This window comes from Taeniopygia guttata, chromosome W (genome assembly GCF_048771995.1).
Source record: "Taeniopygia guttata chromosome W, bTaeGut7.mat, whole genome shotgun sequence".
Taxonomy (NCBI): domain Eukaryota; kingdom Metazoa; phylum Chordata; class Aves; order Passeriformes; family Estrildidae; genus Taeniopygia; species Taeniopygia guttata.
In genome coordinates this window covers 9234031-9258302 of record NC_133064.1, presented here as the reverse complement: position 1 = coordinate 9258302, position 24272 = coordinate 9234031, and the positions used below count along the sequence as shown (strand labels likewise).

At 42.2% G+C, this 24272-nt stretch overlaps 1 protein-coding gene across 18 annotated transcripts in view; it reads right to left on the bottom strand.

Annotated features, from left to right (window-relative positions):
* The window catches only part of LOC116806978 (ubiquitin-associated protein 2), a 171364-nt gene that overhangs the window by 101692 nt on the left and 45400 nt on the right, over nucleotides 1-24272 (bottom strand). For 15 of the 18 annotated variants that reach the window (XM_072923059.1, XM_072923062.1, XM_072923060.1 and 12 more), the window contains 3 exons: nucleotides 22960-23014; nucleotides 21660-21763; nucleotides 6327-6379 (listed from right to left, as the gene is read on the bottom strand). In XM_072923059.1, the coding sequence (XP_072779160.1) occupies nucleotides 6327-6379; nucleotides 21660-21763; nucleotides 22960-23014 (212 nt within the window). Of the gene's footprint in view, nucleotides 1-6326; nucleotides 6380-13101; nucleotides 14034-21659; nucleotides 21764-22043; nucleotides 22141-22959; nucleotides 23015-24272 lie in introns of those variants that run through there. The other 3 variants (XM_032744785.3, XM_032744786.3, XM_072923069.1) reach the window with 3 other exon arrangements.

Genomic DNA, 24272 nt, shown 5'->3' with positions numbered 1-24272 from the left:
ATACTGACAACATACTAGTGGCAGCAGCTCTCTGGCCACAGAGAGCAACACACAACTTTCCCAGGCATTGTCCTGGGGAAGACTGTGAGAAGATCAGAGAAATGAATTCTTAGCTTCACTTGCTGCACCTGTTTTTGTGAACATGTGAAATGTGTTATGAAGATTTGTTTACCAATGGGAGGTTTCTTAATTGGCCAATGGTGATGGTGTTTAGATTGAAGGACCAATTGGGTCCACCTGTATTGTGACTGTCTGTAAGGGCAATGGGTTTCTTAATAAGTATAGTATAATAAAGTGATAGATCAGCCTTCTGAGAATCATGGAGTCAATGCTAATTATTACCTGGCAGGGGGCCTGCGAGGACATATACTTGCTCAATACTCACTACTAAAGATAATTACCAGTCTTTTCTAGTAATTAAATCACAGAAATAAAACCGTTCTCAGGTCAAACAACATGAAATGTCACTCACCTGCACCTAACTTGTACTTAACTAGGGAACACCACATTTAAACAAAAATATTCTTCAAAAAAACACCTAGTCTTTACCTGCAGACAGCAAATACATAAACTTCCTTGGTTCTTTCAATCATTAGTCCTGCTGCTAGAATTGTTTATAATACATTTAAAGGCATGGATCCATTTTCCAGCCACAGGTTCAAAATGCCATTTTCTGCTAGACTAAAACAAGAACCCATTATATACTAATAAAGTAACCTTTTCAGATTCAGTAAATTAAAAATCTCACTCTCAAACACCAATACTATCAGTAAATATTTTAACCTATTTTCCACGTTTTGTTTTGTAAAAGCGATGAAAAATTGGACGCAGTATTTCAGAATCAAGTTCAGGAGAGTCCACATACTGAAATATAAATCAAGAATGTTTAAGAGACAGGGGAGAGTGCCTAAAGACAAAAAGACTACAACAGGGTGGGTTTTTTTTGCCACAGCAACACCTCTTTAGGGGACCATGCTGAGCTGTTCTTTTTTCATTGTCCACGACAATGCTGAAAATTTTTCAGTTGCTGCTTTCCAGACACCAGCCCTTTGTTCCGGATGTGTGCCTTTATTCCTACAAAATAAATGGGCACTTGGCTATATTAAAGTATTTTTCATTTGCAAACGGGTCAAATCTAACAGCGCTTCAGATTTCTGTATGACTGGCTTACTTTTAATGGCCATTTCAAATTTTTTTTTTTATTTCTAATAATTTTATTCAGCAGTGATCTTATTACATCCAAATCATTGATAAAGACACTAGATGGCATCTGGCCTGGGACTGGATTACTTTATAGCCCTCCTAAAAATGCCCTCCTGCAAAAGATTTCTTGGCTAAAATTTTCATGGCAGCTTTCAATCCACGTAATGTGTTTCATAATAGCATGTAATTATATGTTCTGGTTTGAAAACAAAACCAGTGAGAGACTCCAAGTCAGAAATACAATTTATTAGGAAACGTGAATAAGAAAACAAAATACATGCAATAATACAAAAGAAAAACCGCTGACAGAGTCAGAATACAACCTGACACCCTTTTTGGCCAGGGTGTTAGTAGCAGTCCTCCTGGAAATCCAGTGGAAAAGCCTGAGTCTGGTGTCCCAAAAGCCCAGATTATATCCAGTTAGGCATCCTTGGCTCCTTCCTCTGGGCGGAGCATTTCACATTGGGATGCTGTAACTTTTATCAGTCATGTAGTGACATTCAATAGCCCATTATCAGTAGATGTCTCCCTGGAGGGAGAATTGGTTGTGGAACAGATAAGGAAAACTACTCACTTAACAGAAGACAACTGCCATACAGATGGCAAATGGAATACATCTTGTCTTGCAATCTGGGACACTATCCACCCCTTATGCTATTTCCATCTGCATCACAATGAAACCTTACACATAGTTCTAACTTAAGACTAGGTTTCCCCATACTTCTGCATTACCCACAGAGTGTAACCAGGTCCTTCAACAAAAACAATCCCACAGATGGGTTTGTCTTTTCCTGAGGTGATATTAATCCAAACAGTCTTTCCTAAAATACCGTTCATATGTACCACAGGGACTTTATCTCCATCCACTATGTGCAAGAGTTCTGACTGGGCAGGACCAGCTCAATTGATGGACCCTCGGGTGTTGACCATCCAGGTGGCTTTTGCTAAGTTCAATTCCCAATTCCTGAAGGTTCCCCCACCAAGTGCCTTCAGGGTAGTTTAAAGTAGTCCATTGCATCGTTCAACTTTCCTGGCAGCTGGTGCATGATAGGGCATGATATATCCACTCAATGCCATGTTCTCTGGCCCAGGTGTTTATAAGGCCATTCTTGAAATGGGTTCCGTTGTCCGACTCAATTCTCTCAGGGGTGCCATGTCTCCACAGGACTTGCTTTTCTAGACCCAAGATGGTGTTCAAGGCAGTAGCATGAGGCACAGGGTAGGTTTCCAACCATTCTGTGGTTGCTTCCACCATGGTCAGTACGTAGTGCTTGCCTTGGTGGGTTTGGGGAAGTGTGATGTAGTCAATTTGCCAAGCTTCCCCATACCCGTACTTCAGCCATTGCCCACTGTACCACAGAGGCTTCACCCACTTGGCCTGTTTGATTGCAGTGCAGGTCTCGCAGTTGTGGATGACCTGTGAGATGCTGTCCATAGTAAGGTCCACCCCTCGGTCACGGGCCCATCGGTATGTTGCGTCTCTCCCCTGATGATCAGAGGCATCATGGGCCCAATGAGCTAGGAATAATTCTCCCTTGTGCTGTCAGTCGAGATCCACCTGTGATATTTTCACCTTGGCACCTCGGTCCACCTGCTCATTGTTGTGACGCTCTTTAATAGCCCAACTCTTGGGTGTGTGCACATCCACATGTCGAACCTTCATGCTCAGCATCTCTACTTGGGTGGCAATGTCCTGCCAAATCTTGATGGCCCAGATGGGTTTCCCTCTGCTCTGCCAGTTGGCCTTTTTCCAGCGACTTAGCCATCCCCACAGAGCATTAGCTACCATCCATGAGTTGGTGTAGAGATAGAGCCTCGGCCACTTCTCTCATTCAGCAATATCCAAAGCCAGCTGGACAGCTTTAAGCTCTGCAACCTGACTCAATCCACCTTGTCCCTCAGTAGCCTGTGCAACTTGTCGTGTGGGGCTCCATTCTGCAGCTTTCCATTTCCAATTAATGCCTACAATTCGGCAGGAACCATCAGTGGAAAGGCCATATTGTCTTTCAGTCTGCGGTAGCTCATTATATGGTGGGGCTTCCTCGGCACATGCCACTTGCTCCTCTTATTCAGAAGACAATCCAAAAGTCTCTCCTTCAGGCCAGTTTGTTATAATTTCCAGAATCCCAGGGTGATTCGGATTTCCAATATGGGTGTGCTGGGTGATGAGGGCAATCCATTTACTCCATGTGGTGTTGGTGGCATGATGTGTGGTAGGAACCTTTCTTTAAACATGAAACCCCAGCACTGGTAGCTGGGGTGCCAGAAGCAGCTGTGTTTCGGTGCCAATTACTTCTGAGGCAGCTTGAACTCCTTCATATGCAGCCAAGATTTCCTTCTCTGTGGGAGTGTAGTTTGCTTCAGAGCCTTTGTAGCTCCAGCTCTAGAATCCCACTGGTCGACCCTGAGTCTCCCCAGGCGCCTTCTGCCAAAGGCTCCAGGACAGACCATGACTCCTGGCTGCAGCGTAGAGCATGTTCTTCACCTCTGGACCCGTCCTGACTGGGCCAAGGACTACCACATGAGTGATTTCCTGCTTGATCTGGGTGAAGGCTTGTTGCTGTTCAGGGCCCCAGTGGAAATCATTCTTCTTGCGGGTGACCAGGTAGAGAGGGATCACAATCTGGCTGTATTCGGGAATGTGCATTCTCCAAAAGCCTATGGCACCTAGGAAAGCTTGTGTTTCCCTCTTTTTGGTAGGTGGAGACCTAGCGGTGAGCTTGTCAATTACTTCTGTCGGGATCTGACAACGTCCATCTTGCTAATTGACTGTTAGAAACTGAATTTCTTGAGCTGGTCCCTTAACCTTGCTTTGCTTAATGGCAAAACCAGCTTCTAGCAGAATCTGGATAATCTTCTCACCTTTTTCGAAGACTTCCCTTGCTGTGCTCCCCCATACAATGATGTCATCGATATACTGTAGATATTCGGGAGCCTCGCTCTTTTCCAGTACAGCCTGGATCAGTCCATGGCAAATGGCGGGATTGTGCTTCTACCCCTGGGGCAGTCGGTTCCAGGTGTACTGCACTCCCTTCCAAGTGAAGGTAAACTAAAGCCTGCATTCCACTGCCAAAGGAATGGAGAAGAAGGCGTTGCAAACATCAACGGTCGCGTACCACTTTGCTTCCTTGGACTCCAGCTCGTACTGAAGCTCCAACATGTCAGGCACGGCAGCACTCAATGGTGGTGTGACCTCATCCAGGCCACGGTAATCCACTGTCAGTCTCCATTCTCCACTGGACTTATGCACTGGCCATATAGGGCTGTTGAAAGGTGAACGAGCCTTGCTGACCACCCCTTGGCTCTCCAATTTACGAATCATCTCATGGATGGGGATCACAGAGTCTCTGCTGGTACGATATTGCCGACGGTGCACTGTTGCTGTGGCAATTGGTACCTGTTGTTCTTCAACTCTCAGCAGTCCCACAGCAGAGGGGTTGTCTGAGAGACCAGGTAAAGTATTCCATTTTCTGATGTCTTCTGTCTCTACAGCAGCTATCCCGAAAGCCCAGTGATGTCCTTTTGGGCCTTTGAAATATCCATTTCTGAGATAGTCTTTGCCAAGGATGCATGGGGCCTCTGGGCCAGTCATGATGGGGGGTTTCTGCCACCCATTCCCTATTAAACACACTTTGGCCTCCAATACAGTCAGCTGCTGGGATCTTCCTGTTACCCCAGAAATAGAAATGGATTCTGCTCCTACATACCTTGATGGCATCAGGGTATATTGGGCACTGGTGTCAACCAAAGCTGTATATTTTTTGCGGGTCAGATGTGCCAGGTCATTGGATCCACACAGTCCAATAGATCCAATTGTCCCTGTCCTCTACCTGGCTGGAGGCAGGGCCCCTCTATTCCTGGTCATGGTACACATTGCTCTCTTCCTGTAAATAGGTTCCTGGGGTTCCTTCAAGAGGATCAGTCATATCATCATTCCTATATTGTCTGGAATTCTGTGTGTGAGAGACTGGAGCATCATTGACTCTAGATGAGCTTCTTGTGTTAGGTGTTCCTCTTTTCAGTTCACGTACTCGGGCTGCTAAGGAGGAGGTGGGTTTTCCATCCCACTTCCTCATGTCTTCTCCGTGCTCCTGAAGAAAAAACCAGAGGTTACCTCGTGGAGTGTATCCTCTCTCCTTGGCTGGGGAATGCCGGCTCTTAATGGCAGAGACTCTTGTTGGTTCTGGTGAGATGTGGTAGACTTCTTCCTTCAGTTCCTTTTTTAGTTTCTGATGTCTCTCTTCAGTCAAGCTCCGTTCTTGCTCAGCCAACCTTGTTTCCACAGACGAGACATGGGTATGAAGACAGTGTTTCACAATAGCAGATTTCCTCTGGGCGGCTACTATTCATGACCAAATTGAGAAGCACGAAAGAACTGTTTTTCCTCTTGTGGAGAACACTCCATCACACTAACAAGAGGAACTTCTCTCCCTAAGTGAACTAAAGAAAAAGTATTTTAAAAGTAGTAAACTAACTAGAAATTTTAAGTTTTGTTTCTTTACATCATCAGTGGAAAAGGTTATAGGGGGAGGAGAAGTGTTAGGAAAAGTTTGTCTTAATTCTTACTACTTTTTTTTCTTTAAATTACTGTTAATAAATTTTTCTTTATACCCTTTTAAAGTTTTAAGCCTACTTTGCTTTTCTCCTAATCCTATCTCACAACAAGAAGTGAGCACATTAGTAATTGACCAACACCGAAACATACCACACTCTTTAGTACATTAGACCAGGAAAGCTTAAAATTAGAGAAATCTTAAACTAACAAACAAAACTCCTACATATGGCTTTAAATCCTTAAATAATAGGGGGAAGTATGTGGTTAACACCCACCAGCATTGAGCACTGCAGAATTATAATTCACAATTAAATAATTTGGGATAAAACTTAAAATTTTATTATCGATGTACTGTTGACCAAGAAAAAAAATTTCTTGATTCAATTTTATTCTAAAAAAAAAGCTTATATAAATATATTTTAAACAGGAATTGCAGCAAAAAAACCACAATAAGAAATATCACTACATGCATACAAAGTATTACTTCAAACATTTAGTTTTTGAAGACAACACAGAAACTCTGAAAAGTGTAAATAATCAATTGGTCTGCCTAACAAGGCACACTTACATCTTCATTCCAATCTTCTGCAGTCCATTCTTCTACTGAGTTTTTCCATGCTCCTATTGGAATTAGAGGAAGGAAAGAAAACAGTTACAAGATAAAAGCACATTGTCATATTTCAATCATTCTGCTTTATAAGCAATCCTGTTTTCATTATTCGTGGAACACAAAGCAAGGAGATAGTGGTTGGAAACATGGGAATCTCTAGAAAACTGGTTTGCAGATTTACAGTTTTGGGAAGTGGGTTTGTTTATTTTCTCATTTAATTTCTCATTTCAGGTATTTCTTAGCCACTATGGTACCAGACATAATTTGCATGAATGCATGTCTCTACCCAGTGATTAATTGCAAAAATTGGAAGAACTTCCTCCTATGACAGTGAGAGGTTACTCAACCCTACCATGAGATCTCCCAGTTTCATGCACAAATTCATACAAAGCTTGAACAAAACATGACCACAACATCTCCTCTACCATCCATAATCCTACTAGCAACATACTCAAATTCAAGATGTAAACTACAGCTCTGGAGGCTCCTTTCTAACATCTTAACTCTCTCCTATGAGCAAAATAAGCCCAATACTTTCCCCTGAGAGAGGAATTTTTCTTTTAAAACATATAATTGATATTATGACAGCAGAAGAGTCGATAGCTTCCACTGTAGTTGCAAAACACTTTGTCTTATAACTTGTCACAGAGTTTTTTTGGCAAACACTGGAGGACAGCACACAGCCCACAGCATCTAGCAACAGGAAAACTACAGGAAACCATCCTACAGATGCAAAAACCTGATCCATCGAGGTAGCTGTTTTATTGTAGAAGGCAATCAGGCTGGTCAAGCATGACTTCCCTTTAGTGAATCCATGCTGACTGCTCCTGATCACCTCCATATGTGTAGAGATGGCCTCCAGAATGAGGGCTCCATCACCTTTCCAGGGATTGAGGTGAGGCTGACTGGCCGGTAGATCCCTGGGTCCTCCTCCTTGCTCTTTTTGAAGATCAGGGTGACATTTGCTTTATTCCAGTCCTCAGGCACCTCTCCTGATCTCCACAACCTTTCAAAGATGATTGTGAGTGGCTTTGCTATGGTGTCTGCCAGCTCTCTCAGCACTCCTGGATGCATCCCCTCAGGGCCCATGGACTTGTGGATGTCAAGTTTGCCTAAGTGTTTTCTGGCCCAATCCTCCTTGACCAAATGAATGTCTTCCTCCCACCATTCCTTTACCCTGCTCTCCTGGGTCAGAGATCCCTGAGGGCTGGTCTTGTCAGTGCAGACTGATACAAAGGCGAAGTTCAGTAACTCTGCCTTCTCTGCGTCCTCTGTCACTGGGGTCCCCCCTGGATTTAGTAACAGGCCCACATTATCCTTAGTTTTCCTTTTGTTATTGTTGTATTTGAAGGAGCCCTTATTGTTGTCCTTAATATCCTTGGCCAGATTTAATTCCAGATAGGCCATGGTCTTCCTCATCTCATTTCTACTTACTCTGACAACCTCTCTATATTCATTCCAAGTGGCCTGACCCTGCTTCCATCTCCTGTGTGTTTCCTGCTTATACTTGAATAATGACAGGAGGTCTTTATTCATCCACGCAGGTCTCTTGCCACCTTTGCCTGACTTCTTGCTGATCGTGATGCATCATTCTTGAGCCTGGAAGAAGTGGTGCTTGAATATTGACCAGCACTCTTGGACTCCCCTGCAGTGCCCATTCCCATGGGATTCTTCCAAGAAGATCTTTGAGGAGGCATAAGTCAGCTCTCCTGAAGTCCATGGTTGAGATCATATGTGCTGCCCTGCATCCTCCTTGCTCAATACTGAACTCCACAATCTCATGGTCACTGCAGCCAAGGCTGCTCCTAACCTTCACATCTCCAACAAGGCCTTCCCTGTTAGTCAGTATAAGGTCAAACAGCCCACCATTCCTTGTGGGATCCTCCAGTACCTGTGATAGGAAGTTGTCATCAATGTTTTGCAAGATCCTCCTGGACTGTTTGTGCTTCACTGCGTTGCTTCTCCAGCAGATGTCAGGGTAGTTAAAGTCCCCCACAAGAACCAGGGCCTGTGACTTTGAGGCTGCTTCAAGCTGCCTGTAGAAGGCCTCATACACTTCTTCCTCCTGCTCAGGCAGGCTGTAGCACACACTCACAACAGTGTCACCCTTACTAGCCTACCTTTTATCTTAACCTATAAGCTCTCAACTCGCCCGTCATCAACCCCAAGACAGAGCTCCATACATTCCAAATGTAGCCTCACATAGAGGGCAACTCTACCACCACACCTTCCTGGTCTGTCTCCTAAACAGGGTGTGGCCCTTCATGACAACACTGCAGTCATGTGAGCTATCCCAATCACAATCAAAGCCCTGTGTTTGTACAAAGATCTGTAGTTCCTCCTGTTTGTTTCCCATACTGCATGTGTTGCTGTACAGGAACTTTATAGAGGTATTTGAGTGTGCCAATATCTCAGTGAGGGTGCAAGGGAATGTCCTAAGTCTTGTCTTGTGGTTACATCTTTCGTTGCTTGTGCTTGCTCAAGGCACCCCCTCTTTAAGTCTCCTTTTGCTACTTGGGTGGTCACTATAGTTCTCCCCTTCCCACACTTTATCTGTCAAGCCTGGCCCTGTCCCATCCATCTCCCTTCCAATCTAGTTTAAAGCTCTCTCAATAAGCCCTGCTAACTCCTGAGCTAAGAGCCTTTTTCCCCTTTGAGACAGGCGGACCCCATCTTTTGCCAGCAGGCTCAGTGTTGTATAAACTGACCCATGATCAAAAACCCCAAAATTCTACTGGTAACACCAGTCTCAAAGCCACGTGTTCATCTGCATGATTTTCCTGTTTCTTGCCCCATCATTCCCTGCAACTGGCAGGACAGAAGAGAACACTACTTGTGCTCCAGATCCCTCAAACAGTCGTCCCAAGGTCCTAACATCCCTCTTGATGATCTGCAGACTTCTTGTTGGGAATTCATCAGTACCCACCTGGAAAACCAGTAGCGGGTAATAGTCAGTGAGCCATACCAGGCTGGAAAGTTTCTTGGTAATGTCCCTTACCCAGGCCCCAGGGGGACAGCACATCTTCCTATGGGTTGGGTCTGGTCAGCATATCCGGCCCTCCATTCCTCTCAAAAGGGAGCCACCAATGATTACTACCTTTCTTTTTTCTTAATTGAAGAGGTCATGATGAGCAGGTAAGCCGCCTTGCCCTAGGTGACCCCTCCATCCCAGAACCACCTTCATCCCCATTCTCCTTTCTCTGGTCCTCATATTCTGGGTCCTTGCACCTATTTGTATAAGGGCACCTCGGAAAGTGGGGTAAGTCGGGAGGGAATTTGCCTGCCACCCCAAGCAGAACCCTGTTTCCACTCCCCTCCATCACTAATGTCCCCTCCTCCTGCCTGGTGGTGAGAGGGTAAGGGATCCATTGCTTCCCCACCACCTTTGGGAGACTGAATCTACTTAGAATAATACTTGGGACATTTTCCTGATATTCAATTAAAATATTTATCTGTTACTCCTACTTATGACCATGGTTCTGTGAGTTTATTCTTTTTAAATACTGAACATAACCCATCACCCTTTTATTAGTTTACTTAAGCTGCAAAGTTTATTACTATCATTTATTAACATTCTACCTTTCCAACGCAATCCTTCCAGTTTCAGTTATTTCACTGCTCTAAATCTAGTTTACTAATGCCTTCTTCCTATTGATGGGATTCCAAGTCTGATCTTGCCACAAGTGCAATTTCCTTTTAGTCCAAAATCCACCTTGGCATTATTGCAACTCCATATATCCTCTTCCCAACCTTTCCGCAAGCCTTGCAAAGCATTGCAATTTAAGAATTCTGTGGTTTGCACTAAAATTAGGCTATGTATTTTCAAGTATCCTTGTCATTGCAATTCAACCTAGATGGTCATCTGTGACTCTGTCCTGTTTCCCTTAGTAATGAGTCTAGTTTAAAAAAAGTTATAAAGCCAATAAAATGTATACTACATATTTTTTGTAACTCTTCAGCTATTTCTCTCCAATTCCTCACTTCCTGTCACACTATTTGATTGGTTTTTTTAATAATCAGACATAGATATTAGCTCAAAAATAATTTGATTTTGGTCTATCCCAAACTTATGTAATAATCCTTTCCTTCTGGATTACATTCACATTCTAGAATAACCTGTAAGTTTCCTAAAATGTTCCTTCTGACTTTTGCAGCAGTCCTAAAAAAAACCCCACTTCTTTGTAACTTTTAAGCTACACAATTCCCTTCTTCCCCCACTATAATTTTTTTTTCTTTCATGTTGTTCTTCAGTTTCAAAGTTATTTAAGGCTGCTCATAACCAAGATAATAACAAATGAAGTTTTTCTGTTAAATTTATGAAACTATTAAAGTAGAAGTAACATTAAATTACTAGAATATAATTTTTATAACTTACTTTGAGAAGTGACCACCTCCAACATAATTTATTTATAAGAACTGTTGTGATTTGAGATTCTGGATCTCCCATGGATTTGTACATTACAAAAAAGGCTGAGACTGAACACTCAGCATGCCTGTTAGAAATATCAATCATGCTATTCAAGTTTATTCCCTTTTGAATAAGGACCAGTGGTTTTGTTTCATCCTACTTGTCCCTTCTCTTTACCTTTCAGTTGTACGTTTTTTCTATAAAAATTAGGATGTAGAAAACCCAATGCTGAATTATTTTAAATACAATCACACTTAAACATTGTGAACCTGTGAACCATTAGAGATTTACCCTTTACTCTCTCTCTTTTTTTATTTCAGCCAACAACACTAAATTTTACTTTCATAGAACCAACTAGCTTTTCTATAGGATTATACAATGGTGCACCTAGAAACACCTTTCATTCAGGCTACTGAAATTCCTCTGGCACCTGCAACAATTCAGGACAAGAGGTGCTAGAGTGCTTTCATAGAAGGTATGGGGGCAAGTACATTTTTGAAACTAATAGTGTAATTATTTTTAGTTGAAAATGTTAATGTTGATAATTTCCCAGCACTGGCTTAAAGAGGAAATAGCTAGTAATTACTCAAAACTTCACAGAGTTTATATTTGCATGAGATCGTTAGAAAACATTTTAATATGCAAAATTTGTTTTGTTTCCCCAGGTAGTTGCCCAGTAACCTCCTTTTCAATGTAACTGCAGATGTAAGATACTAATTCTCCATTCAGCCAGTATGTGGTTTTTTTTTTTTTAAGATTAAAGAATAAATAAGACTGAATAATAAGGAATAAAGACAGGGATTCACATCCTGCCCTTCCTCTCACTGTATATACTTCTCTGAAATCCTTTGCAAGCCCACTGAAGGTTATATGGGTTTCCATACATAAACATCGCCCTCATTCACATCTTTAGTAACTCCACACTGGTAACATAATTATTACCGAGTCTGTTATTTTGTAACTAGCATAACAGCACAGTAAGTTAAGGGGGAAAAAATTGAAAACAAATCCTTGTGATTAATATGCCAAATCAAAAGCTCAAATTTGTACAACCTGCTTCCAGTCCCACATCTTGTCTGCCACTCCTTCACCCTACCTCTATTTCCATCTTCCTTCCCAGCACTTTCTTCTATTTTAAAACTATTACCTCAGCTGCAGCATCCTCTAATAACCCTCAAGATGCTTTCCGTCACAAAGCTGAAATTGTTTCCCACTTGGACAAAACGAAATAATTCAATTTTAAAGCCTACTCTTTTTCAAGAAATCTTTTTAGCTCAGGGACTTATTTCTGACATTCCTACAGCTTGTCTAAAGAAGAAACACAAACAAAACACTCTCCCTATAGTTTATATATAGAGAGATGTAGAAGCATGAAAGATAAGGGGCTAATGTGTGTGCCTTAAACACCAATAGCTGGATGTCTGTGAAACCAACCAAGGATTGTTGGTAATAACACACTGTGAGAACGAACAGGATGTGGCTGGAAAAGGGGCCATATGGAGGTAGGGCAACACTTTTCTGGGACAAACATCCTTGTTCTAGTTCCTGGAAATAAACACAACACAGTCCAGCACAAGCAGAGGAAAGAGATTGAGAAGAGGCCATGGATGGCGGGGGGCGGGGCGGGGGGGGGGAACGGGGGATTCAACACCACCAAAAAACCCCCAGAAGCCACCTGATCCGTTTCCAGAAAGGTCTAGAAGAGACTGTGCATGAGAACTGATTTGCATAGAAACTTATCTCCAGGATGGGGAAAACTTATATATAAAAAGGCACCCCCACAAGGCCCAGGGTGACTGGTGATTTCTTTCTTTCTCCTCCCTCTTTAATTCATCTCTCTCTTCCCTTTCATCCTACCCCTTTATCCAAAACCCACTGCCGTGTGCTTATATAGGAGATCAGGGACTAACACACCAATTTCAAATCAAATGTGTAATTTACAAATAAATCTCTCTAAGCTTTTGCAGACCCTTTGATTTTTGTTATTTCTTTCAACCACGAACATTAACAAATCTTGGGTGATCCCTTTCCCTTAAGGGTGGGATGTCACAAGAGACATTTTTTTGTCAGTTATGGTACCTTTTCCCTTTGCCTGAAAGTAAATTAAGATTTGCAGTAAAAAGGTACTTAGCACCCCAAAAGAACTTTCATGCTTAACTAGTTTACTTTCAATTTCCACCAACCAAATGATTTTGCAGGAACTTCTCACACTGACACTCACTCATTCATACCCCTAAGAATCACTAATCTGACAAGGACAGGGAAAATTCCCAAATGACTTCTCACACCTTCTCCATACCACGTTCCCCAACTTTTCATACATACCGCAAATTGTGTTACTGAAGTTCAGAGCAGTTCTCAGTGACATATGCACAGCCTAACAGCAACAATGCACTTGGCATCCAAACTGAAGTTCCACATGTCACTTTGGATTCCCATTAATCAGTTTTCTCAGTAGTACACTCTTCATGTAGACACATTTGTACTTTTACTGGGATCTGTTTACCAACACCAAGATACTCTTATTCCTAGGCATACTTCTTCCATTACTGAAAACTGAGGAGATGCCTACAAGAAGGAACAGAGTTTGCCATAGGGAACACACATGAAGGCTACCTCGAGTTAACAGAGAGAGTCACAAAACATTTGAGCGCACTTAGGAAGTGAAACACAAGTCAGTCATGTATAAGCCTTACAGTTGCATTCATTAATAACTAATCAGTGAATCTTCTACCTCTGGTCCAGTCTCCTCATGCCTTCCTTCTCTATCTTCTTTCTTTAGCTAACCTTATTGCTTCTGCAATACTTGTGACAACATACTTTGTCCTCTGCTACCATATAGCAAACATTATCAGTATTCCTAGGTGGAATTTACAAGTCATTAGGCATTCTTCTAACTTAACTGTTAAACTTACTTGAAAAATTAACATAAATGAAAGTAAAAGATGTGTTTCTGTTTGCACTGTAGTACCAAGTAATTTCAAAAGTAATTCCTAGGAACGATGCCATAATTTGGCTAGTGCTCCCTTTCAGCAGCCATTAATATACTCAAGGCCACTCTCCCACACTGGACTAGAAGGGACTCAGAGTGACAAAACAGCTGCATCATAGGCCCTCCTAAATTCTGGGCCTGTTATTGTCTTCTCTGGTTAAGTGGAACCTGGCTTACACAAAGTTTAGAAAACTGCATCTCAAAAGGCTCACAGCTCACAGCAGAGCCCAACAGAGCATGCTCTGGCCTCCAGTCTTCTCCTTCCACACTTGACACAGGTTGATGAAAAATGATCTGAGTAAGCTTCAGCAGTAAAGCGATCAGAAGTTACCCTTTACTAGGGTTAAAAATTCTCATATTACTCGACGGTTCCCAAGTGTGGACAATAACATACATAAATTTTTCCATCCTTATGCAGGGTTTCCTGTGTCTATCTCCTGTAACAGAATACAGGAAGCAGAAAGGTATCCTGTTTTACAAATCACAGACAAGCAGGTTGTGGACGTTCTCAGAGAGAAACAGTTTCCCAGGCATCGTCCTGAGGAAATTGTGAGAAGCTCAGAGAAAAGAATTAAAACAATTCTTATATTGGTCTCTGCAGCTGGTGTTTGTGAACATATGGAATGTGTTCTACGTGATGTTTATTGAAAAATGGTGTTGTTCCTAATTAACCAATGGGGTGACAGGTGTTATTAAGAACCAATCAGGTTCCGGGTGAACGATGTTGCTTATAAAAATGTGAAGTTTTGTAATAAAGTGAGCTTTTATGCCTTCTGAAAATGCATAGAGTTGTGTCGCCTTCATTTCAGTTCCTGACTCAACGGTGACAGCAGGTCATATTCTTCATTTCTGAATTGCTACAAGATCACTGTTAAGCAGTTCCTTTCCAAACTAGGCCCATCTCTTGTCTTTAGCCAGGAGTGTGTACTTCACATTTCAAACTTCCTACAGAAACATGCAGCTGCTTCTATCTTCAGACAGGATGATTACTCTTTTGGCTTTCATTCAGTTGCCTACTCATGCTTTAATTAATAATTCTCTTCAAAGGTAGCAGATCTTAGAATTCTCCTCCATCCTAGAGACTCACATTCTTATATTACACAGGTGGGGCTGCCAAAGCCATCCCAGTGTCACTGAGTGAATTCATATTTGTAAATGTTTTTTCTTTTTCTACTTAAATATTCATACCCTACTGTTCAATGCCCATGGACCAATCACTTTTAGTAGGACTTATGTGAGACATGAGTTGTTTAGCTTAATAAGTAAGTTTTAAATAAGAACAAGTAATTTAAGAGTTATAATATTGTGTGATTTTGTATGCCGTTTGTTTAGTCTTACTTGCTTACCATGAGCAGCTGTATTTGCTGAAGCCCTAGGCTGCAAGCTGTATTTTCACCATAGATATGCTTTTGGCTAGAACAGAGTTCACTTTCTTAGTAATTTTCCTAGTAGCTGTGCAGTACTGTGTTTTGAAGGTATAGAAGCCCAGAGATTTCTTTGTTCTGGGTGCCTATTCAGAGACAACCAGCTCCAGCTGACCTGCTGCTATACCACTCTAATTAACTACTTATTTTTATTAAATCCAGCACCTGAGACTGCTGTGGAAAACCTAGGGTTGAGCTTGAAAAATAAGGAAGTGCACCCAAGAATAGGTGTGTGTTAAAATTCCATTCGTAGACTTATTGGAAACAGAGAGGGGTGTGTGGCCTGATCAATGTAAACTGCACAAGGAGACAGGTCTAGTATTTGGCTTGATCAGAGTAAAGTGCACAAGGATACATAAGTGATGGGAAATATACCTGACATAGAAAAGGGGGTGCCCTTGACAAAGGTACTACAAAACTGGAAAAGAATTTTGATACAGCAAATTATCAAAAAGAAGTACACAGTTATTTTCTATTGAGAAGACTGGCCACTAGAGATGGAACCCTGGCAGAACAGTGGCCACTGCAAGGGACCTTTGATCACCGCAGACTAACCTTTCTGCAACATAGACTACAGGATAGGTTCCCAGGACAAATGGATTACTGGTACATTTGGGATGGTTGGATGTGAGAGAAAAAACACCCAAGTCAGGTGGGAGATGAAAGAGGCATCACCAAAGGTAATGCTTGCAGTAGCTGAGCCTATTGGCCCAGACAAGCCTCAGATAATTGCTCTGCTGGCTGCCAGACTCTATCCTATGCTTTCTAGTGTCTTGCCTAATCCTGCTGCCATGCAACAGAGGGCTGTGGTTGGAGCACCACCTGTATTGCAAATACTTACTAAACCACCTTGGAATCCTGGTGACTTGGCTCTATGTGGGAAGTAAAATGCCAAGACTAAGGAAGGATGCTGAGAAATGTACTCAACTATTTTCCAATATATGCACTGGATACAATCCAAGCTAGGGAGATACTGAGGTGTTGCTGAGAAAATTATTCCAACCTGATAAAAGATAACATAAATAATAAGGATGCTGAATAGGCTCAACAGGCAAGAGGTGACAGAAACACCTGGGCAGGAAATAATCCAAAGTGGGACTATAACAACTACTAATTTCTTCATCTACCAATTCCCTAGGGCTGCTCTCAGTCCATTCTCCACCCATCATGTATTTGTGCTTGGGATTTCCCTGACCCAAGTGCAGGACCTTGCACTTGGACTTGTTGAACTACATGAAGATTGCACTGGCCCACCTGTCAAGGTCACTCTGGATGGCATCCCTTCCTTCCAGTGTGTCGACTGCACCACACAATTTGGTCTCTTCAGGAAACTTGCTGAGGGTGCACTCAATCCCCCCGTCCATGTCACCAACAAAGATGTTAAACAGCACCGGTCCCAACACCAATCCCTGAGGAACACCACTTGTCACTAGTCTCCACTTGAACATTGAGCCCTTAACTGCAACTCTTTGAGTGCAACCGTCCAGCCAACTCCTTATGCACCGCGTGGTGCACCCATCAAATCCACGTCTCTCTAGTTTAGAGACAAGGATGTTGTGCGGGACAGTGTCAAATGCTTTGCACGAGTCAAGGAAGATGATGTCAATCACTCTTCTCTCATCCACCACATCTGTAAACCCTGTCATATAAGGCCACCAAATTTGTCAGGCACGATTCACCCTTAGTGAAGCTATGTTGGCTGTCACCAATCACCTCCTTATGTTCCTTATGCCTTAGCATAGTTTCTGGGAAGATCTGGTCCATGATCTTGCCATGCACTGAGGTGAGACTGACCAGCCTGTAGGTTCCTGGCTTTTCCTTATTTCCCTTTTTAAAAATGGGGGTTATATTTCCCCTTTTCTAGTGCACATGAACTTGTGCACCTCTAGGTTCCTTAAATGGTCTCAAACCTGATCTTCTCCTCAAGCAGGCAGTTCCTCATTTTCCCATTCCCTGCCTTTGCCTTCTGCAACTAGGGTGGTGTGGCTGGAACACCTGCTGGTGAAGACTAAGTCAAAAAAGTTTGTTGAGTACCTCAGCTTTCTCCATGACCTGGATAACCAGGTCTTCCCTGTCCTTCGGGAGAGGGTCCACATTTTTCCTAGTCTTCCTTTTATCACAAATTTAGCCACAGAAGCTTTTCGTGTTGCCCTTGGCATCCTGGACAGGCTTAGTTCTGTTGAAGCTTTAGCTTTCCTAACCTGATTCCTGGCTGCTCAGACAATCTATATTCCTCCCAGGCTATATTTCCCTGCTTCCACCCTCTGTAGGCTTCCCTTTTGTGTTTAAGTTTGTCCAGAAGCTCCTTGTTCATTCATGCAGACCTCCTAGCATTTTTGTTTGAGTCCCTCTTCATAAGAATGCATTGCTCCTGAGCTTAGAGGAGACGATCTTCGAACATCAACCAGTTCTCTTGGGCTTCCTTTACAAGGTTTTATCCCATGAGACTCTACCAAGCAGATCCCTGAAGAGACCAAAGTCTGCTCTCCTGAAGTCCAGGGCAGTGATCTTGTTGTGCATCCTCCTTGCTGCTGCTCTAAGGTTCTTGAACTCCATCATTTAATGGTCACTGCAGCCCAGGCTGCCCTTGAGCTTAACATTCCCCACCAGCCCCTTCTTGTTGGTCCAACATAGCATCTCTCCTTGTTGGCTTCTCTATCATTTGGAGAAGAAAGTTGTTATCACCATATTCCTGTAAACTCTTGGATTGTTTATACCCTGCTGTGGTGTTATCCTTCCAGCAGATACTGGGGTGGTAGAAGTCACTCCCTCTCATGAGGACTAGGGCTTGGGAACTTGAAGCCACTTCTACCTGTCCATAGAGGGCCTTGTCAGTTTGGTCTTCCTGGTTGGGTGACTGTAGCAGACCCCCACTATAATGTCACCTGTCCCTCCTCTCCCTTTAATCCTGACCCATAAACTCTTCATCCATTCCCAGGTAGAGACCCATTCACTCCAGCTGGTCATTGACATTTTCATTTTGTCACAAGTTCTAAAGTACTAGAACTAAAATGTTATATATATGCAAAAGGGGTTTGAGGAAAAAAGGAAGTATGTCCAATTGTGTCAGTCCACATCACCTGAAATACAGGTACCTTATATACAACCTGGAGATGGAAGTGATAATTAAGGCATTTTCACAAAAATCCAAATTAGAACCCAAATGGGAGAGTGCATATACTGTCTTAATGTGTTCTAATTTTACTTTTAAAGTTTTATGAAAATAAAATTGGATATACCATGGTCCTGGCTTGTAAGATAAGCATGTATTCTATTTGACATCTGTTGGAGGTGGGGCAGTTATCTTCTGTTAAGTTGGGCAGTTTTCTTATCACTTCCAAGAACAATGTCTCCCTCTGCGGAGATATCTTCTGTTAATGGGCCATTGAATAACTCACTGCATGACTGATAAAGTTACATCATCCCATTGTGAGATGCTCCACCCAGAGGGAGGAGCCAAGCATTCCCTACCTGCATGAAATCAGCATTTTTTGGGACATCAGGGCAGCCTCTTTGCTGGATTCCTAGAGGAGCAGCTTCTTCTCTGCTGGATCCCCAGAGGAAGACCAGGCCCATCTACTCTATCACCAGACCTTCAGAGAAAACTACACCCTTCTACAGGATCACCACTTCAGCAGCATTTCATCTGCCACTCCAGGAGGAGCAGCTACCATTTAACTGGACTATTACCAACACCCTGACTCCTCGGAGTGTCAGGTTTCTGACTCTGTCAGTAGTTTTGTTTTTACTAATTACATTTTTAAATTTAGTTTTTTTCCTAGTAAAGAACTGTTATTCCCATTCCCATATCTTTTCCTGAGAGCCTTTTAATTTTGAAATTGTGGTAATTCAGAGGGAGGGGTTTTACCTTTTCCATTTCACGGGAGTCTCTTGCCTTCCTTCACAGACTCCTGTCTTTTCAAACCAAGACAACCATTCTCATGTCAAATGAGCAATGAATAACCAACCAGCTAACAAATATCTGCATTGGAAAGAATCTATATACCAAAGACATGAAGTGGAGCATCTCACTACTCTTAGTGCTGGTAATCCAGAGGACCACTACTGCATGGCTAAGTATAAAGTCAATGGAAGACCCATTGTGGTATAAAGTTAACAAGACTAAAGGGGAGGTATGTGACATAGACTTTTATGGGATGGGTGACCAAACCTTGGAAAAGCCAATGAAAGAACTCTCTTTTTGAAAATCGGATACAGTTCAAAATCTAAGTTTGATAGAGGTAATAAGCAAGAGGAAAGTTCATTGTTCCAATGATACAAACTGTTGTTTAACAGTCAATTCCAGTTGTTGTGTATGGTTGGACATGGAATTTCAAGTAAATAGAATATATGTTAATGTGACAGGCAAAAAAATTCACTTTCACCTAGGTATGCTCTTGACTTGAATATACTTAATTTTCTTCTCAGTACCTGGTACAGCGCTGTGTTTTGGATTCAGTATGAGAATAATGTTGATAATACACTGATATTTTAGTTGTTGCTACATAGTGTTTACTCTAAATCAAAGACTTTTCAGTTTTTCATGCTCTGTCAACTGAGCTAGTGCACAAGAAGTAAAAATGTGGGTGTTGAATGGTGGATGCTGCTGCCTATTATCTGTTCCCAACAAACCTCTCCTGTAGAAAAACAAGTTGGGTTAACATTCAGGCAACACAGTCAGACCCCCACACAACACTCACCACAGCTGGCTCAGCGAGAGAGGCAAGAAAGGCTCTTTTTACAAGGTTTTATTCCAGCAAAGTAATCACATGAGGCTGAAGGGGACCCGGCAAGAAAGAGAACAACCATGTGGTGCAGGCAACTTAAGAAGGGGAAGGGGTGGGGGGCGGAGCTAAGGGAAGAGCAAAGGGGAGTAGTCTCCAGGGGAGGGGAGGCAGCCACCAGTAGTATCAAGCCAGTGAGAGGACAGGGAAAGGGGAAACCAGCAGAAGTTTCGAAACAGAAGTCCATGTGGGAGTCTGTCTTTTCCCCCCAGGAGGACTAACTCTATGGTAGGTAGTTACTGCCGTTGCCAAGGCAGATAACTTGGGAATTGACTGAGAGGAGAGAGTTCATGGGATGCTACAAAGAAGTACAAACCAGAAGATGAAAAGGCTACAGTCATCAGCAGAAGTTGCAACTTGACAAGATAAGAACAGTTAGTGGCCTGTCTGTGTGGCCACAGAGAAAAATTATAATAAAGGGTTTTAAGATCCCAGACCAAAAATCACCATTGGACCAAGAGGTGTGTGCAAGGTATGTGAAGAATGGGTGAAGAACATGTGCGTAGACTATGAGGGCATAAAAGTCTAAGGTTTTCTTTGTTTGGGGTCCCTCTCCAGAAGCACCCAGGTCGAGTTGACCTGCTGCTGTACCACTCTTAAATTATTTTCATAAAATCAGATACCTGAGACTCTGCTGTGGGAAACCTAGGGTCAAACCTGAAGAATGAAGAAGCATGCCCGAGAGTGTATGTGTGTTAGCAAGGAGTCGGAAGGGGCACCCATTGGTTCACTGGAGCTGCCTACTACGAAGGGACTCTGGGAAGCAGTTAAAAGTCTCAGATGGTATGTGTGTGACTCCTTGAATGGTGTGAGAATGCTCAGGCATTGGCTTCTTTAACACAGTTCTTCACATACAAGACTGTGAGAGACGGTCCAAAGATTTCTTCATTTGCCTCACAACTGTCGCAAGGACCCTGAAGACCCCTGACAAGAGTTCTGTCCCGGCCGAGGTAGATGCCGATGCTTGCCAAGTGACTGTTAGCAGGTGCACTCTCTATGCTTCTACAGAACATTGCATTCGAACAGGTTGTGACAAGTGGTAGCTTGTACCTGTATGCCCATCAATCTTGCCCACCTTCTGGCCAGATGCCACTCGCTTTGGCTAAAGACTATATAAACTTTTGGGAAGACTTTGGTGCACCCCCACGGACGACAGTGAATCTATGTGGCTGGACCATCAAGGATCTCGTCTCAGAAGGTGGTAGCTATATTCCCCTTTCCCTCCTTTCTCTCTATTCTTTATTTCCCTTTTCTGTCCCCTCTATCGCATTTGCTGTTGGCACCTAAATAAAGGTGCATTTCTTGTGATTAAACTGATGGTCCCCTGCTGTTTGCCTTTTAGTACTTTTGGGATCGGTTAACGAACCATCACGACACCCCGCACGAGCGGATCGTGACAAAGACTCTTCCAATAACTCTTCAAATCCCTTTGTCTCTCAAGGGTTTGTTAGCATTAAACCAAAAAAGTTGAAAATTGCCTTCCTCTCATTCTAACAAGAGTCAGGCTACAGCATGTGCTCTGCACATTAGTAGCAATTAAGCTATAAAAAATAACTAATATCTGTGTCATGTGAAATGTATTCACATTTTCAGAAGTTAACTGAACACTAACAGAATGGTTATTTCAACTGCAATTTGCTACAGGTCTTAATTTCAATCCTTCTACTTCTTGAAGCATCTTACCAGTTCCATCATCTGCATAATTCTGACCAGTCTCCCAAATCTCTGATTTTGTCCCAAAGCCATCAGTGGCCGAAGACTCCATATAGTCTGCAGGGTTAAATGTCCTAGAGTTTTAAAAGTTTAAAAATGGAAGAGAACACATAGGTCATTCAATGAACATAAATGTCATCATTTTTATCTGAAGTTGCATTAGGTTTTATGTCTTGATTTCCACATAATCTATCTTGATAGTTTAGTTTCAAAAAAATTTTCCTCTATGAGCAGACACAGATAAAAGAGGGAGAAAAGAAGGGGAGAAAAAAAAAGTGAAGAGACTGAAAAAAAAATTACTGTAGAGAAATTGAACCAAACCAACAATTCCTGAAATAGCCGGTAACAGCATACCTACTCCTCCAGTATTATAAAGCATTAGTTTATATGCAGAATGATAAGCATCTCTCAGGTGATAGTTTCTCAGAAGGTGGCTTACTGATGAGAAACCAGTATCATGTCCTTTCAGAGCACCAGACCTGTGCAGGACAGGAGTCAGAACATCAGTAAGACTATTTCAGAATGCACTCTTGACACCAATGCCAAAACACACAGATGAAGCTAAAAGGTGAAAAATGATCATTAAAGAAAAACATCTTTTCAGTTTATCATCTACAAGTATGAACAAGAAGAATTATCAGAAAAGTAGAATTAATCTTCTGTTCATCATGACATCAATGATGTTACATGAAATGTCACTAAAGGCAAACACTGTGTGAAAATAGTGGAGGCTACACTTAATGAAGCAAGTTATTCCACCAAAACTGAGAACAAACTTTAGAGCTGCTGAGTAATTTCTTTTGATTTTATTTTAGGGTTAATGTATGTCCAAACAGCTAAAGCATGAAACCTCAAAAACAGGAGAAAGTTTAGAACCACGAGTCTTTCTGGTTTTATACAGAACTTGAAAGTTCTACATTACACTGAAACAATTTTTTTTTTAATTGACCTAGAACTATATGCACCACACAAAACTTTCAGTCTCCAAGACACTACTGATGGCTGCTACTGATAGGTACAAATGGGTTCCCCAAGTTTGAGATATTAACATTGAGTGAACTCACATTAGGTTTGTATAGGTGTGTCTAGGTAGAAATACTGGTTTAACACAAAAATAATCCATTAATAATCTAAGACATTTTGATTTTTTTGTATCTATACAGGTTTATCAAACATACAGCAATATTAAGACACACAGTGGCAACACTATCATTTAATATTGCCGGTGAATTTGATCCTTGCCAAAATCTGTGCTCTGTGTGTTTCTTACCCCATGCCTTGGGCTGAAAACCTCCCTGCTCCTCTCCCTCTGCCACGTCCAAAACCTAGGAGAGAAAGCACCATTTAATAGCAACAGCAGAGGAGCCACCAATTTCTACTCTGTCACATTAGAAAATATAATGGTTGAAGAAAAAAAAGTACTGTGGTTAAATATAATTTACTTGCCAAATTTCCCTAACACATGCAAGTAAGCCACAGTTAATATAACACTTTGTGTTTCAGTAGGACTTGCAATTCTTTGCTATCTTTTCTGTATCTAGTGAAGTAGCTCCAAATGCCAAGAAAAAGACTTTATCTAAAGAATCATCCCATGAGACTGCTTGTCGCCCTGATTCTTAAGATTTTCTAAAGCCTTCTGAGTTTACATTCTGTTAGAGAACTTTCTCACACAACTTTCTGTAAACAACCGATTGTTTTTCATTCCTTCATAGAGGTGGAGAAACCTGATGTACTAGTAGTTTGTCAAATGTCATTGGAGAGGTGGCACCTTAACCCTCCAATCCACTATCACCTTTGAAAAAGTATAAATGCTGGAGTCAGAAAATAAACTCTCTCTTTTTCACCTTTTCAACAGCAGCAGCTCGCGCCGTGCTTTCACGTGTCCTACAGTGAAAACTGCTATTGCCAAATCATTAGACATTGTTCAAAATTTCATTTAATTTTTCCCTGTTGCCTAAATGCTTTAAAATTCCAGCCTCCCTGAATACCTTGATCTCTCAAGAAATTCCATCACTTCTTATCTGTGAGAAGAAAGTTTAAATATTCCATTTGCTTCCTTCTCTGACTCAGCCTATCCCTACCCTCCTGTGCTTTCACCAACCTGTTCCAACACATTCCTTGTTTCCCCAATGTCATGGTTTGACACTGGCACAATGCCAGCGCCCCATGAAAATGCAACCTACCAATCAAATGCTGTGGAATGCGATCGAGAACAGAGCAAAGCAGGCCAAACTTAATAACAAAGAAAGACTTTATTACACTACTACTAATAATATAAAGGGAAAGAAAAAGAAAAAAAACCCACACAAACTTCAAAATGAAAACCTTCCAAAACATTCCTCCTCCCACCACCCAACTCCAACAAACCCCAGCGAGACCCATTTGGATCCTTAATCAAGTTTTCACCCTTCAATATAATCAATACTGAGTCCATCGGGGAAGAGAAGAGTCCCCTTTGCACCACAGACCCCCAGGAAACACAGCTGCCACCTCTTGTGTTTCCATGTCACACGTGGCACTGCCCAGACACACCGGCCAGTGTGACGCTCTCCTCTCCATGTCACAGTGCTCTCACCACCAGGC